This window comes from Ctenopharyngodon idella, chromosome 19, assembly GCF_019924925.1.
Source record: "Ctenopharyngodon idella isolate HZGC_01 chromosome 19, HZGC01, whole genome shotgun sequence".
Taxonomy (NCBI): Eukaryota; Metazoa; Chordata; class Actinopteri; order Cypriniformes; family Xenocyprididae; genus Ctenopharyngodon; species Ctenopharyngodon idella.
The window spans coordinates 19,556,118-19,573,054 of record NC_067238.1 but is presented as its reverse complement, the minus strand read 5'-3'; the positions used below and the strand labels follow the sequence as shown (position 1 = coordinate 19,573,054).

Genomic DNA, 16,937 nt, shown 5'->3' with positions numbered 1-16,937 from the left:
CAACTTAAACATTTTTTATTTAACATAAAATATTTAATTTACAAAATAAGTTGGACTCTCAAATTGCTAGAAAATCAAAGCCGCATGTCTAACCAAGTTGTGTTCAAAATTTGAAGATGATATCACGAAAATTCAAATTAAAGTAGCTCTAATTTACAGTATCTCACAGAAGTGAGTACACCCCTCACATTTTTGTAAATATTTTTATTATATCTTTTCATGTGACAACACTGAAGAATTGGCACTTTGCTACAATGTAAAGTAGTGAGTGTACAGCTTGTATAACAGTGTAAATTTGCTGTCCCCTCAAAATAACTCAACACACAGCCATTAATGTCTAAACCGCTGGCCACAAAAGTGAGTACACCCCTAAGTGAAAATGTCCAAATTGGGCCCAAAGTGTCAATATTTTGTGTGGCCACCATTATTTTCCAGCACTGCCTTAACCCTCTTGGGCATGGAGTTCACCAGAGCTTCACAGGTTTCCACTGGAGTCCTCTTCCACTCCTCCATGACGACATCACGGAGCTGGTGGATGTTAGAGACCTTGACCTCCACCTTCCGTTTGAGGATGCCCCACAGATGCTCAATAGGGTTTAGGTACCCTCAGCTTCTTTAGCAAGGCAGTGGTCGTCTTGGAGGTGTGTTTGGGGTCGTTATCATGTTGGAATACTGCCCTGCGGCCCAGTCTCTGAAGGGAGGGGATCATGCTCTGCTTCAGTATGTCACAGTACATGTTGGCATTCATGGTTCCCTCAATGAACTGTAGCTCCCCAGTGCCGGCAGCACTCATGCAGCCCCAGACCATGACACTCCCTCCACCATGCTTGACTGTAGGCAAGACACACTTGTCTTTGTACTCCTCACCTGGTTGCCGCCACACACGCTTGACACCATCTGAACCAAATAAGTTTATCTTGGTCTCATCAGACCACAGGACATGGTTCCAGTAATCCATGTCCTTAGTCTGCTTGTCTTCAGCAAACTGTTTGCGGGCTTTCTTGTGCATCATCTTTAGAAGAGGCTTCCTTCTGGGACGACAGCCACGCAGACCAATTTGATGCAGTGTGCGGTGTATGGTCTGAGCATGCTGAGCACGTGCACTCAACTTCTTTGGTCGACCATGGCAAGGTCTGTTCTGAGTGGAACCTGTCCTGTTAAACCGCTGTATGGTCTTGGCCACCGTGCTGCAGCTCAGTTTCAGGGTCTTGGCAATCTTCTTATAGCCTACGCCATCTTTATGTAGAGCAACAATTCTTTTTTTCAGATCCTCAGAGAGTTCTTTGCCATGAGGTGCCATGTTGAACTTCCAGTGACCAGTATGAGAGAGTGAGAGCGATAACACCAAATTTAACACACCTGCTCCCCATTCACACCTGAGACCTTGTAACACTAACGAGTCACATGACACCGGGGAGAGAAAATGGCTAATTGGGCCCAATTTGGACATTTTCACTTAGGGGTGTACTCACTTTTGTGGCCAGCGGTTTAGACATTAATGGCTGTGTGTTGAGTTATTTTGAGGGGACAGCAAATTTACACTGTTATACAAGCTGTACACTCACTAATTTACATTGTAGAAAAGTGTCATTTCTTCAGTGTTGTCACATGAAAAGATATAATAAAATATTTACAAAAATGTGAGGGGTGTACTCACTTCTGTGAGATACTGTATGATGATTATTAAAATAGTACAATTTTTGTCAACTGCTCTTTTATGCCATTAAGCGTGATTCTGTTGATGTGTGTTATCAGCTACTGTTCACAAACACAGTACAAAGTTCACACACACACACACACACTCACACTCACACTCCTACAGAAGGTCTGACAGTGTGCGAGTGTCTCAGTTTCTTCTGGACGTCACAATGGACTTCAAGAACAAGAAGAAAAAGAAGGTTCTTCTGGTGAGTTGAGACTCTTCTGCTCATTCCCGGTAAATCAGTCCTGTAAATCTTCCTGTGAGATCCTATGGCATACGGTTCATTATTTCTGTGGGATCATCTGTGTTTCTGTGGAGGATCAGTCAGATGATGAATAATGTGAAGCGTTCATGTCGCATCACATCCTGAGTCTGTTTGTTTAATGTGTGTGAGTTGCATCAAGGGCCAAACAGCCTGTAAATGTTTAAAAGCAAAATCAACACATAAATATACAATTAATTTATGCTGTATAATTAGTCTTGGTTTCGGAAAAATCATCAAAATGAAGTGTTTAAAACAATAAATATCTGCCAGTGGAGTCAGAAAAATAATCTTCTTTTCACTTTGAATTAAGTTGATTTTTCTGACTCTTGACAGATATTTGTTCTTGTTCAAAACTCAATTTTGATGCATTTCTCATAAAACAAGGTTTAATATCTTCAGTCATTTTTCTTCTCCAGTAAATGTATCTTGATTTAAGAATGTTTAGATATTTGTGCTGGAAACAAGACAATGAAATTATGAAATCCATCCACAGATGAAGCGTGGAAATACAAAGTCTGAATCTTTTTACTGTGTCATTTCATTTTTATGGACACATAAACCTGACGACGTGTGTGTGATAAACAAGAATGATCCACGTCCATCTGTCGCAAGCTGTATATATATTGATATTATATAATGTATTATTTAAATTATGAAATGCATTTGTAAGTATGCAACACTGAAGAGTTTGCTGAATTAGATGAAATGTAATTTGTAAAAAATACAATAATAATTGTGTATATATAACAATTAAACTAATGATTCCATTTCATTTAATAATAATTGTGTTCAGACAGATAATTTAAAGAACGAAGAAATGTGACGCTGCGACAGACGATGCGAAATATAAAAATGCAACACTTGAATATATTTTGTACTTTTTGATTATGACCCTCATGTGAAGCAGTAATGACACAGACTTTCTGATCACTAATTTAAAGGTACACTATGTGACCTTTTGTTCAAAATTGGCCAAATTTCAATAACGAGTCAAAACATCATCAAACCTTCTTCTAAAAAGCGTGTTTGTCTTACAACAGGCTACCATAGTGAATCACAGTAAGTGTTTATATTTCAGACCTGCCGGATAGTTTTCGTGGGAAATTGCGTACATGTGTCACTCGCCCGTGCTTGTCTCGTCATATCCGTAAATAAAGAGAAGTCACTCCGGTCACTGTGGCACGCGTCTGGTGCTCAGGTTAGTGTCACAGCGAGCGAGAAAGGTTGACATGGAGCCGCACTAATATGTTTTTAAGCAACTGACTTACAAATAGAAACAAATAGAAAACCTACTTGTAAGACTAATCTAAACAGTTTATGCAACTGACTCATGTTCTGCAGATTCCTTATAGTCTCTGAATGATCATATAATAATACAGTCTCAGCAGGAATCCTGTACATGTTCATTTTGTCTTTTTTGATGAATTCAGAATTGAATGTGAAGCTTGTGTTGTTTTAATCTCTCTCTCTCTCTCTCTCTCTCTCTCTCTCTCTCTCTCTCTCTCTCTCTCTCTCTCTCTCTCTCTCTCTCTCTCTCTCTCTCTCTCTCTCTCTCTCTCTCTCTCTCTCTCTCTCTCTCTCTCTCTCTCTCTCTCTGTGTGTGTGTGTACTTGTTTTGACTATACTTGTTGTTTTGATGATACTTGTGAGGACCAAATGTTTTCACTTATATTGTGAAATACTTTCATAAACCCACTAGAGAAGACATTTGACTGCTCCTCACAAGTAACAAAGGCTCATAAATCAGCCAAAAGATGTTTTTATTTAAATCTAGTGATGTGCACATGTTTCTGTGATGGGTTTGGGAGTATGGGTTGGGTTAGGGGACAGAAAATATCATTGACCTGATATAAAATCAATGGAAGTCTATGCAATGTCTTCACTAAGATAACAAAACAAACCTGTGTGTGTGTGTGTGCGTGTGTGTGTGCGCGCAGTTGGCGGCGTTGTTGGCAGTGTGTGTGCTGGTGATCATTCTGGGTTTGGGTTTGGGTCTCGGTCTCCAGCTGCAGGACTGCAGGAATAAAGGTGAGAAACAAACACAATTACAAGAAAGACATTATACAGTATATTTTGCTTATCAAAAAAATGGCCTAATATCATTTTCTTTTTTTTTTTTTTTCTTTTTTTTGTAAAGCAGTTATTTTCACTATTGGCAATCAGCCAGTTGTTTAAAAACGGCCAATGATCGGGGCTGATTTATATCTTGTCAATCAAAAGGGGTGGAAAAACGTGTCAAACTGTGTGTGAAGAAAATCTCTCTTGTGTTGAATTTAGGGCAAGTTAACAAGACGAAGCATGCGATGTTAAAGCTCTGTTTGACCCTCTGAATCACCCGTAGTTCAGGGTTGCAAGTCTGCGGTTTTTCCTTACAACAAACATTATTTGTTGCGCCTCCCATCCAATAATCACAAAGAGCTTTATGCTTGTTACTTGTGAAGAAACAAAGTCTCAGCTTTCAAATTCTGTCCATCATTCAAAGAATAAATGGTGTTTTGACGTGTCGTGACAGATCGCTGTAGCGCCTCAGTCTCTTCCTCTTTACTACAAGTTATATCTTGAAAAACACGCATGAACATCAGAAGGTATGTTGAAAGATACAGAACAACTTACTGAAATGAATCATGTCTTGTGTAATCAATTAATCAGTGTTTCAACCGCGGAAAGACATCAATAAAACAGCTTGAGAACAATATTTCACGTAATGTCACGTACCTCAGAAAAGTTTGTTAGTTAGCTATAAAAACACGAGAGGAGATTATTTACTGTTAACGATATATGTTTGAATAAATTTGTCATGAAAACAAGTTGTATATAAATATTTTAGTTTTTTGAGTGTAATTATTATATCTAAAAATAAAGAGCAGTTGAATATAATTGTAACCTCTAACATTATTGTAATGTACCAAATGAGAGGATCCCTGTATCGTTTACAGCATTATTTGGGAGAGATTTTTTTTCTTTAAGAAAATCAAACCATCAGTTTCAGCAGGTAGAGATGCACCGATATGAAAGTTTTGGCAGATACCGATAACCGATAATTCTTTATATTTGAAAGCCGATAACCGATATATTGGCCAATAAATCTAAATATTTTTTTTTATATAATTTCAAAAGTCTCACCATTAAAATCCATGTCCCAAGCACACAATTATAATCTTCTCATTCGAATTTTATGTAGCCTAAATTGCTAGAAAATCAAATCCAATAAGATGATATCACAAAAATTGAGCTGCTAAAGTACCGTTTTCATGGTAACACAATGTCCAATTCCAGAAAGTTTTCGCAGGACCGACATTGAGTGTCAACTGACAGTTAACAGGTTAATTTGTAAATAAAAAAAAAACTACAATAATAATTGCATTTCAGTTTCATAATTTGATGAAAAAATGGCTTTGATTAATATATTACAATATATAACTATAATTAGTTTTTTTTTTTCTTGTATTGATTTTGTAGTAATATAACGATTAGAAGCTGTATTACTTTTCAAGATTTCTATTTTTCTATGTGAAATGATGATGGTTGCTATGCAAACAGGATATGATTCTGAGTTCAGATGTTTCCTCTGACGTGTGTGTGTGTGTGTCAGACGTGTCGGCGTCCTGCAGGAATCGTTGCTATGAGCCGTTCGATGCAGCTCCTGCCGCCTGCCGCTGTGACAGGCAGTGTGTGGACACTGGCAGCTGTTGCTATGACTACCAGGACATCTGCCTGCTGCCCGGTGAGTGACAGTCTCACACTGATCCCGCAGTGTAACTGTGTGTTATCTGAGCTCTGTAAACATCTTCACAAGTTACAGCAGGCTGAAGCTAGCAGGTCTGGCAGATATTCAACTAATAAACACACAGCAGTTCTTCCTCAGTATTTTTGTCTTGATTTCCTGTGTAAATATCTAAACATGCTTAATATCTGAAGTCATTTTGCTTCTCCAGGAAATGTGTCTTGATGAAAGAATGTTTAGATAATTGTGCTGAGGAAGAACATCATTTTTTGCAGCGTAGTCCGTTCAGTTAATGATTAATGTTTTCTGAATGAACGAGTTGTTGGATTACTCGCTCTGAAAGCATCTGATAAATGAAGAAGTGTGGATTCCAGCCTTTCCCAGAATATTCATCTCATTCATTCATATTCATTCATTTTCAAGTTAAATTGCTGATGTTTGATATTTTTGAAACATTTTGAACAATTAAAGGTAATCATGACAAATATCAGACATGTGCTGTAACATTTACTGTTAAAATTACAATAAATGTTACAGTGTAAAATTAACATTTTTTTTACAGTTCATGTCTGATATTTGTCATAATAAAAATAAAAATGCAATAGTAAAATGTTAATTGATCATCAGTAATTTCTCTTGAAAAACTGTAATAGATCTTACTGGACATTTCATATCATTTTACAGTAAAATACTGTTAAATGTCCTTTTTTTTTTTTTTTTTTACTGTTAACTGTTCTTAGCCACTTCCAAAAAATCATCTTACAATATACATTCCCATAATTCTGTGTGACAGCTCACATTTGATGGTTTTTCGTGGAAATAACTGTTATGTACATCAGGGTTTTATGTTGTTAAATGAATGTTTACTGCATTATTTTAGTGTTGTGTGTGGATGACATTGTGCACCTTCTATATTTTCATCTTTAAACTTATTTATATAGTGCATTAACATTTAAATCAGCTTTACAGGAAATCATGATGTTAATGTTTATAATATCTTAACATCTCAATGCCTCATCTCCGCTTGTGGAAAAGCTGCTTGTGATGAACTTTGTCTTTCTCTTTATCACCTGCATTTTTAACATTTCTCAGTATATTATAAAGCTAAAAAAAAAAACAGATTTTAGTCATTTTATAAGTAAATAGTAGTTAAGGACACCTAATATAAAGTGTGACTTTAAAACTGAAAAAAGTTTTTCAGTAAAAACTAAAATAATAAAAGAATGTTACTGATGTTACTGATGTGTGTGTGTGTGTGTGTGTGTGTGTGTGTGTGTGTGGTGTTCTAGCTCAGAGCTGGGACTGTACGACACTGCGCTGTGGAGAGACGCGCCTGTCGGACAGTAAGTGTCACTGTTCTGATGACTGTATGAGCGCCGGAGACTGCTGCTCAAACTACAACAGCGTCTGTAAGGGTGAGTCTTCGTCTCTGTGAGTCTGTGCTTCAGTAACTTTGGGCTCAGTTTAATTAAACCACACATACAGTCTGATGAAACTGAGATCTACAAGTTATAAATAAAGATTATTTCAGTCTTTCTACTTCAAAATTTCATGTTTAATTCAATGTGTCACATGCCATTGTGTGTTTGTGATGCAGGAGACACGCAGTGGGTTCAGGATGAGTGTGTGGACATGAGCACAGCCAAATGCCCTGCCAGGTGACACTCATTCACTCATTCTCTCACACACACACACACACACACACAACTAGATCATCCACTGTGAGGGCCTCATCGACACGACAGCCACGACACAGTTCCTCAACAACCGTCCATACCGGCGTGATGAATACGATCCTCAATAGGATGGAACTGGAATAAATACTTTGAATGTTGCGATCCTGTCGGACTTATGATAGCAACCTGAATCGTAACAAAGCACTGTTGGCCAGAGGAGAACTGGCACCCCGACTAAGCCTGGTTTCTCCCAAGGTTTTTTTCTCCATTTAACACCTATTTGCCACTTGTCTGCCACCTGATGTCACCTGATGGAGTTTGGGTTCCTTGCCGCTGTCGCCTCTGGCTTGCTTAGTTGGGGACACTTGACTTGACATTTGATATTCAACAGTGCTTTGATCTGCCTGCATTGACACTATTCTTTAAGAGCTGCTGTGCAGCCAAACAATGTGCCAGTTATCAATGTAAAGCTGCTTTGACACAATCTACATTGTAAAAAGCGCTATATAAATAAAGGTGACTTGACTTGACACACACACATTCACTCACTCACACACACACACACACACACACGCACGCACGCACACACACACATTCACTCATTCACTCACACACACACACACACACACACACACACACACCACTGACTCAATCGCTTGAATCATCATAAATCAATCAAATGAATCATTGCACCACAGTACAAGGCATTGGAGGCAGGTCTGATTTCCTCTCTCCTCCTGGTTTGATGATAAATAGATTTCTAGGAAATCTTTGGCCAGATGGACACATTCAGTAGTTTTTTTTTTTTTTTTGATGTGTTTGTTTGTGTAGTTTTAAGAGGCAGCCGCTGCTGTTGGTTTCTCTGGATGGTTTAAGAGCTGAATATCTGCAGACGTGGGGCTCATTAGTGCCAGTGCTGGATAAGATCAGTGAGTCAGACACACAAACACACTCATTTAATACACTGAATCTCAGTATTAAACCGTATTGCGTATGTGTGTGTTGTTCAGGAAAGTGCGGTACATCGTCAGCCTTCATGCAGGCCGTGTTTCCTAGTAAGACTTTCCCTAACCACTACTCCATAGCCACAGTGAGTCATGACGCACACGTGAACACACATGCTTCACAGACGCACTTTGCCATTTTTATCTGTTTTCCCTCACACAACCTCTGAAAAACTTCCAGAGCAAAAGTGATACTGCATTATCATGACTCGTATAAAGATCATGAGATACTGACATATCAATATATCTGCCAATAATATATCTTAGTAAGATGATATTTCAATGCTCAGTTTTATGATCAGATCTCTGTAGTTTTAAAACATATAATGCAATGCAATGATGATTGAGAGATGAACAAATAAACCTGATGATCATATTTGATACTCATGATTTCTCATGATGTCTGGATAATCAAGTAAACAGAAGTTACTTTTTTTAAATTATTTTTTAAAAAAACACCTCCTTTGATATTGTAAATGCTTATGGGTGCTATTTCAAGTGTACTATGATATGGTGTGCTAATTCTTCTCTTGTGTACTATTTAGGGCTCTAGATTGTTTATTAATATATCAGATTTTGAATATTGTGATGAATTGCTTAATTTTACTCGTTTGCAAGGCCTTGTGGGTGAAGGCATCTGGAGAAAGAGTGAATATGAATGTGGATGTGTAGGTGTGCAGTGCAGGAAGTGATGTCAGAGGTGTGTTGTCATGTGCAGGGTCTGTACGCTGAGTCACATGGGCTGGTGGATAATAACATGTACGACCCCGTGTTCGACGCCTCCTTCAGTCTGTCCAACAGTGAGAAAGGCAATCCCAGATGGTACCAGGGACAACCGGTACAAACACACAAACACACACACACACACACACACTGTACTGACCTCTGACCCCTGACCTCTGACCTCTGCCTGCAGATCTGGAACACGGCCATGTATCAGGGGCTGAAAGCCGGAACGTTCTTCTGGCCGGGATCCGATGTGCCCATAAATGGGAGTTTCCCAGATATCTACATGAATTACGACGGGTTAGTTTACATCAAACACACATTAATGCGGTGTAGTCGAGCATAACTTGAGTCTCAGCAGGGCGGTTTGTGCGTCAGATTCGTCCTGATAGTATAAACACGGTGTTCTTTGATATGGTCGAGAGATTCTTCACAGCTGGAGATCTAAGGGAACTATTCTGCGCTCACCAGAGATTTTCTGACTCGTCCTGTTTTGATTTAATCAGTGTTGACGTCTTTCTCCCACTACCTGCATATAAATTCTGGTCGAATTGTCTGCACTGCAAAGAAATGTTGTTCTTCCTCAGTGTTTCTGTCTTGTTTTCCAGCACAAATATCTAAATATTCTTAAATCAAGATACATTTACCTGAGAAGAGAAATGACTGAAGATATGAAGACTTGAATTGTTCAGAATGAAGGGAGTTTCTGCTTAAAACAATTACAAACATCTGATTAGTTCACTTTAACCCTTATAGAGTCTTTGGGGTCTTTTTAGACCCCAAATGACGTTTGCTAAAATTAAAAAAAATTAAAGAAACTTTGTACAGTTGTTAACACTTTCTAGATCTACAAATAAAAAAAAAATTGGAGCGATATCTTGTTTTTATGTTAGTGTAGAAAAAAAAGTCACACTCAGGGTCTTTGGGGTCTCCAGAGACCCCAGGCAACAAAATGCAATTTTGTAACAAAATAATTGTTTTTTAAAAAACAAATGTAATTTTACTCTGTTTATTAATGTTTTTACTTCATATTTGTGCAGTTTTTTGAGGATTTATCATATCTTTTAAATTTATATAAATAAATAAATATTTTGTTGAGTAGGTTTTTATACAAAAACAGCTTTTTATGTAAAATTCACTTTATAAAAGACCCACATTTCTAACTTTCATTCATGGGGATAACATGGATAATTTGACATGGTTTAGTGTAAGATTTTTGCCCATCTTTTGGAAAATGCAGTTTTAAAAGTAAAAAAACTATCACTTTTACCACTATTTGCTATGTGCTATTTTACTAACTGAAAGACATCTTTTCACAAGTATTTTTCAGTTGGATTTATATCTAAATATTATGAAATCACAATTATGACAATAAAAATTACTTTTTGTCAAAATTTAGCTTTTTTTTTTTTTTTTGTACTGAAAAAAAATAAGTTTTTCAATAATGTTGATTTTGAGGATGAATTTTGTCTATTTTCTAAGTGGGGTCTCATCATAATGTAACAATATTGAAAAACTGATTTTTTTTTTTTTTTTTTTTTTTTTTTTTTTCAAAAAATACTAAACTTTGGAAAAAAAAGTAGCTTTTATTGTTATAATTGTGATTTCATAATATTTAGATATGAATCCAACTGAAAAATACTTGTGAAAAGATGTCTTTCAGTTAGTCAAATAGCACATAGCAAATATTGGAGCTCTGCAGCCATTTACTGGTAAAAGTGATTAATCTTTTTACTTTTAAAACTGCATTTTCCAAAAGATGGGCAAAAAACTTACACTAAACCATGTCAAATTATCCATGTTATCCCCATGAATGAAATTTAGAAATGTGGGTCTTTTATAAAGTGAATTTTACATAAAAAGCTGTTTTTGTATAAAAACATATTTATTTATATATATATATATATATTTTTTTTTTATGATTTATTTATACACTTTAAACTATTACAAAACATACAAAAAAAAATTATAATAATTTAAAGAAACAGGGGAAGATGAAAATACACAATAAAACATTACAGTAAGAAGATACACTGAGGATTCTTTTCCCCTCAAAAAAAAAAAAAAAAAAAAAAATGGAACAGTACAATCATGCATACAGTAAACACAGCAGTGTATCGGCCAGGCAATACAAGATTAGTATCAACATCTAGACTGGTGATAGATGTGGGGGGAGGAAAGGGGATCATACACAAAAAGCAGGGTCAAGCTGGATAGTTTTGATATGTTCACGAAGGGGTTGCCAAAGCTTGATGAAAATGGTGCTAGGTCGGTGAAGAGAGTACCTAATTTTCTCCAGTTTCATAAAATAAAGAACATCTCTTATCCAGCAAGTGTAAGATGGAGGGTGAGGGCTTTTCCAATTCAATAGAATTAAATGCCTAGCTAAAAGAGTCAGAAAAGCTACAAAATCTGAAAAGTGAGAAGGCAAAGACTGGCCAGGCAGGAGAACCCCAAATAAAGCTGTGACTGGACAGAGTGGAATATCCGCAGAGGTAATGGCTGACAATGAGACAAAAATTTGCCTCCAAAAGGAAGACAGGGCTGGGCAGGACCAGAACATGTGAATTAAAGTGGCTGAACCAGAATGACACCTGTCACACTCCGAGTCAATAGACGGGTTAATGCGTGCTAACCTGGTCTTAGACCAGTGGGCTCTATGAACCACCTTGCACTGTATGAGCCTGTGACATGCGCAGAGAGATGAGGAGTAAACCCTGTTCAGGACTGCCCTCCATGTCTCCTCGTTAATCTCAGTGCCGATGTCTTGGGACCAGACAAAGCGTAAATTATCAGAGGAAGATTGCAAATGAACAATTATATTCACTAATTTACAAATTGACCCTTTAGAACAAGGATCCACACCCAGAATGGTGTCTAAATCTGAAGGGAGAGGCGCATTTGGAAAGTTGACCATTTTTTTCCGTACAAAATCTCAAATTTGTAAATATTTGAAAAAATGTTTTTTGGAAATATTAAACTGAGAAGTCAACTGTTCAAAAGAGGCAAAAACACCATCGATGTAAAGGTCAGCAATAGAAACCAACCCAAGGTCTCTCCAAGAGGTGTAAGCACTGTCCAAAATGGTTGGGTGAAACAACGTGTTAGAATGTATTGGGGATAACAGGGGAGTATTATGAAGACCAAAATGCCGGGTCCAGATTTTAAGACTGTTTTTAACAATTATATTAATTGAATATTTCATTGGGGACAATGTATATAGGAGGCATAAAAGAGCCGCCAGGGAAGAAGACTTACATGAGGCATTCTCGATATGCAGCCAGGGTGGGGAGTGGACGGAGTTGCTTGGCTGGAACCAGTAAAGAGTGGTGCATATATTTGCTGCCCAACAATATGTTCGAAAATTAGAAAGAGCTAGACCACCCAATTGTTTTGTCTTCTGCAGAATGCCTTTCCGAATCTTTGGGGGGGGTTTTTTTATTCCAAAGAAAACTAGAAATAGAGCTATCAAGTGCAGCAAAAAAAAAAAAAACTTTGGAATAAAAATAGGAATGCACTGAAATAAATATAAAAATTTAAGGAGCACACTCATTTTAATACAATTAACCCTACCGATCAGGGATATAGGAAGGAGAGACCAGCGATTAAAATCCTGTGATAGACGATTAAGCAATGGGACAAAATTGTGGTCAAATAAGTCTGAAAAGTTTTTTGTCACATTTATGCCCAAATATCGAAAACTTTGTAAAGAAGATCTAAAAGGCAGGGATGCTAATGGATAATTCAAGGTAGGTGTGTTGATGGGCATTAATTCACTTTGACTCAAATTTAACTGAGATTAGGCCAAAATCCATTAGCAAATCAAGCACCAAGGGAATAGAAGTGCCGGGCTCAGACACATATAAGAGAAGATCATCTGCATGCAGAGATAGCTTATGCTCCAACCCTCCCCTTTGAATGCCAGCCATCGCACTGGATCTTAGAGCAATTGCCAAAGGCTCAATGGCTATTGCAAACAACAGGGGGGAAAGTGGGCAACCTTGTCCAGTCCTGCGAGCAAGGGAGAAATACCCAGAATAGTTATTATTAGTTCGAGCACAGGCCAAGGGAGATGTATATAAAAGCCTAATCCAAGATATAAACTGATCAGGAAAGCCAAATTTCCTCAGTGTATAAAACAAATAGCGCCACTCGACTCTATCAAATGCCTTCTCTGCGTCCATGGAAATAACTAATTCTGGAGTTTCATTTAAAGAAGAAGAATAGAGAATATTCAAAAGGCGTCTAATATTATGAAAAGAATGTCTATTTTTAATAAAGCCTGTTTGGTCTGTAGAAATTATAGTTGGAAGGATCACCTCCAGACATCTTGCTAGGACTTTAGCTAATAATTTCACATCCGAACAAAGTAAGAAGATTTGGGTCGATAGTTGCTGCACTGAGAAGGATCTTTATCTTTTTTGAGAATAAGAGAAATGATAGCCTGCCTTAAGGAATGAGGGAGAATACCTGAGCTGTAAGACTCATTGAACATGTTAAGCAAAAGAGGTGATAATTTGTCAGAAAATGTCTTGAAAAAATTCAGCAGGAAAGCCATCCGGCACTGGGCATTTGCCATTCTGCATTAGACTAAGAGCATTAATTTCATCCAATGTAAGAGGGCCTATTAAATTTGAGGAGATATCAGGATCAATGCAAGGCATATTGAAGGAATTAAAAAAATTATCGAATTGGGCCACTTCAGCTATGCTTTCCGAAGTATATAAGGAGGCATAAAAATTCCTGAACTCATCATTAATAGTTAGTGGATTAACTGAAGACCCAACGGAGGTGGAAATTTGAGTAATGAGATGTGAGGCAGCAGACTGATGCAACTGATGGGCAAGCAATTTACTTGATTTATCACCGAATTCATAATAATTGCAATGAGTCTTATGTAGAGCTTCAGTTGCCTCATTTGTAGTAAGTAAATCAAACTCTGTCTTTGTTGTGAGAAATTTAACAAAGTCATGCCTCCCAGATTGTCTTAGCTGAAATGTCAGGGGAAATATTTGTGGAGATAAAAAGGTCAATACGGTCGTTAATAACAGAAATAAAATTAGAATCATTGAGAAGCAGAGAGTTAAAACGCCAAGGAGACCGGGACATTGAAAGGCTTGGTAAAGCGAGGTCAAATGTAACAGCAGCATGGTCTGAAATAACAATAGTATTATAGATACATGAGCTAACCAATGGAAGCAATTTGTTATCAACAAGAAAATAATCAATGCGGGAGAAAGTGTGATGTACAGGGGAAAAGAAAGAAAACTGTTTTGTGCTAGAATTAAAAAAACGCCAAACATCAGAAATAGCATATTGCTCCATGAATAGCTGAATCATCCTGCTGGACTTAGACTGTGCACAGGGCCTAGATGAGGAGCGGTCTAGAAGAGGGTCTAAGCAGCAGTTAAAATCCCCACCCAGAATTAGTTGGTTGGAGTTCAAATCAGGGAGGAAAAAACAAAACTTTTTTGAAAAAAGCCTCATCATCCCAGTTAGGGCCATATACATTGGCCAAAATCAAACGAACTCCATTGATCTGTCCTCTAAGAATAATAAAACGCCCACTGGCATCCGAGATGACCTCAGAAATGGAAAAAGGAACTGATTTATGGATGAGAATAGCTACCCCTCGGGACCTATCCTGGAAGCTGGAGTGGTAGAGCTGGCCTACCCAGCCCTTTCTAATACTTAGATGGTCTGCAGGCCTGAGGTGTGTTTCCTGAATAAAAGCTATTCTAGTATTCAATTTTTTCAAAAAATTAAGAACTTTATTTCGTTTCACAGGAGAATTCAGTCCTTTGACGTTCCAGCTGGTGAATTTCAGTGCACCACGAGGTGCCATCTTGTTATTCATCACGGACGTGGATAATTAGTTCCCTGAACATGACGATTTCTGAGACCCCCACACCCCCACACAAACATCCCAACCAATAGTACACCTTGCTTGTAGCATATAAGGATATAAAGTGCCATAATGATCGCACATAGATTGACAAAGGTAGAAGCAAGAAAAAAGAAAGAAAAAAAAAACACAAATAGACAAAGAAACAAAAACAAACCCACCCTCCCACCAGCTGACAAGAACAGCAACTGGAGCCGCTTTACCATAACAACAAGTTTCCTAACTCCTTGTCCTCCCACAAAAGGTGCATAACCTCAATAGTGATTGTCAGAAATTACTGACAGACAATCTTCAAAACAAATCTAATGTAAAAGTGCAAACTTTTAAAGAAAATAATAATAATAATAAAATTATATAACTTGGGCAAAAGGACAGTAAACTGGCTGTCCAAAATTAGCACACCATGTATGAATTAAGCTTAATAGATCAATTAGAAGGGACTTTGTGGTGAACAAGTTCAATATAAAACAACTCAACTTTGTCAAATTTAACGGACAATCCAATGTTAAATTCACTAAACAGCCCACATTATCCATAAAACAAGAAGCTGGAATTAAGCAGCCTGCTCGGAGTATGATGGACTCTGATTGAAAATTAAAAATTGTTTGTCTGTATACCAAAATTAAAATCTGAGTGCAAAACATTTAAGCAAAAAAAAAAAAAAAAAAAAAAATACCCAACATGAATCTATATGACTGAAATTACCAGACTTTTACCAGTTTTTAAGTCCAAACTGAAGGGTCCTTATAGTTAGCAAGTTTGAAGAAAGAGAAAAAGAAACAACATTGTCAAGTTTAGCCAAGTGTCCAGAGTCAGACTCAAATCCGCGGGACCCAGCTATTCCCTAAAATAATGGGGGAAAAAATGCCAAAAATAATCAAGACTGCTCATAGTAGAATACAGTCCGTCAAATTTACTATGAGTCCAAGCTCTGGATGAAGCTGTTGGCTTCCGCAACAGAAGCCAGCCATTTCTTCTCACTGTTTGGAAGTGTAATTCGCAGTCTAGCAGGGAACAGAAGCGCAGGCTTGAGTCCGCGTTTGTACAATGACGACATCACATCTTTATACTCGGCGCAAAGTTTCAAAACCTCAGGGCAGTAATCCTTAAAGATACAAATTTTGTGTCCTTCATACAGCATCTCACCCTTTTTGCGAGATTCGCAGATGACCAGGTCCTTTACTTGAAAGCGATGAAATCGCAAGATGACGGGTCGCGGTCTCTGCCCAGGCACTGGTTTAGGTGCGAGGCTACGATGAGCTCTGTCTAGCTCGGGCGGCAAGGTCCAAGGACATCGACCAGAAGCTGGGAAAAAAATGTACTCTGATGCGGCCCCTCGATTGACTCGGGTAAGCCCAGGATTCGAATATTTTGGCGTCGGCTGCGGCTCTTGAGATCTGAGACTTTAGCCTTAAGCCACTCATTATCCTTCTGTAGCCCCGAACACGTAACTTCGAGTCGTTCAAGCTGTTGACTGATCTCCATAGTGCCGGACTCAAGATTTCCGATGCGAAGATCATGATCTGCCACTGTGGACTGAATGTTATCTAACTTCGTTGCCAAACTTTCGAAAGATGCTTTGAAGTCCACAGCGATAGATGCTCTGAGATCATCATGTAAAGCACTGATCTCGGCTAGCGTAACGCTAACACCCGGTGAAGAGGCACCTTCTCTGTCTTTATCAACTTGTTTGCCCCTTCCTTTTGACATTTCAAGATCGAATGAAGTCACGAAGTGATTATAAAACAAATGCTGTCAACGAAAATGCTGAGGTTTATAGGGATAAACTTAAAAGTTTTGGGAGCGAGTCGCGCACGTGTCTACTCCTCATGCGCCATAACCGTAAACCCTAAAAACCTATTTAAAAAAATATTTTTTAATTTATTTATATACATTTAAAAAATATGATAAATCCTTCAAAAACTGCACAAATGT

General features: G+C 37.8%; 1 protein-coding gene across 2 annotated transcripts in view; it reads left to right on the top strand.

Moving 5' to 3' along the window:
• The first annotated feature begins 1,677 nt into the window (after positions 1 to 1,677).
• LOC127500915 (venom phosphodiesterase 1) overlaps positions 1,678 to 16,937 on the top strand; it is a 36,133-nt gene continuing 20,873 nt past the window's right edge. The window contains exons 1-9 of one of the 2 annotated variants that reach the window (XM_051872525.1): positions 1,678 to 1,907; positions 3,905 to 3,995; positions 5,560 to 5,691; positions 6,981 to 7,106; positions 7,289 to 7,349; positions 8,199 to 8,296; positions 8,378 to 8,457; positions 9,090 to 9,209; positions 9,288 to 9,397. In XM_051872525.1, coding sequence (XP_051728485.1) covers positions 1,869 to 1,907; positions 3,905 to 3,995; positions 5,560 to 5,691; positions 6,981 to 7,106; positions 7,289 to 7,349; positions 8,199 to 8,296; positions 8,378 to 8,457; positions 9,090 to 9,209; positions 9,288 to 9,397 — 857 coding nt within the window. In that variant the 5' untranslated portion in view covers positions 1,678 to 1,868. The remainder of the gene's footprint in view (positions 1,908 to 3,904; positions 3,996 to 5,559; positions 5,692 to 6,980; positions 7,107 to 7,288; positions 7,350 to 8,198; positions 8,297 to 8,377; positions 8,458 to 9,089; positions 9,210 to 9,287; positions 9,398 to 16,937) is intronic. The other variant, XM_051872524.1, reaches the window with a different exon arrangement.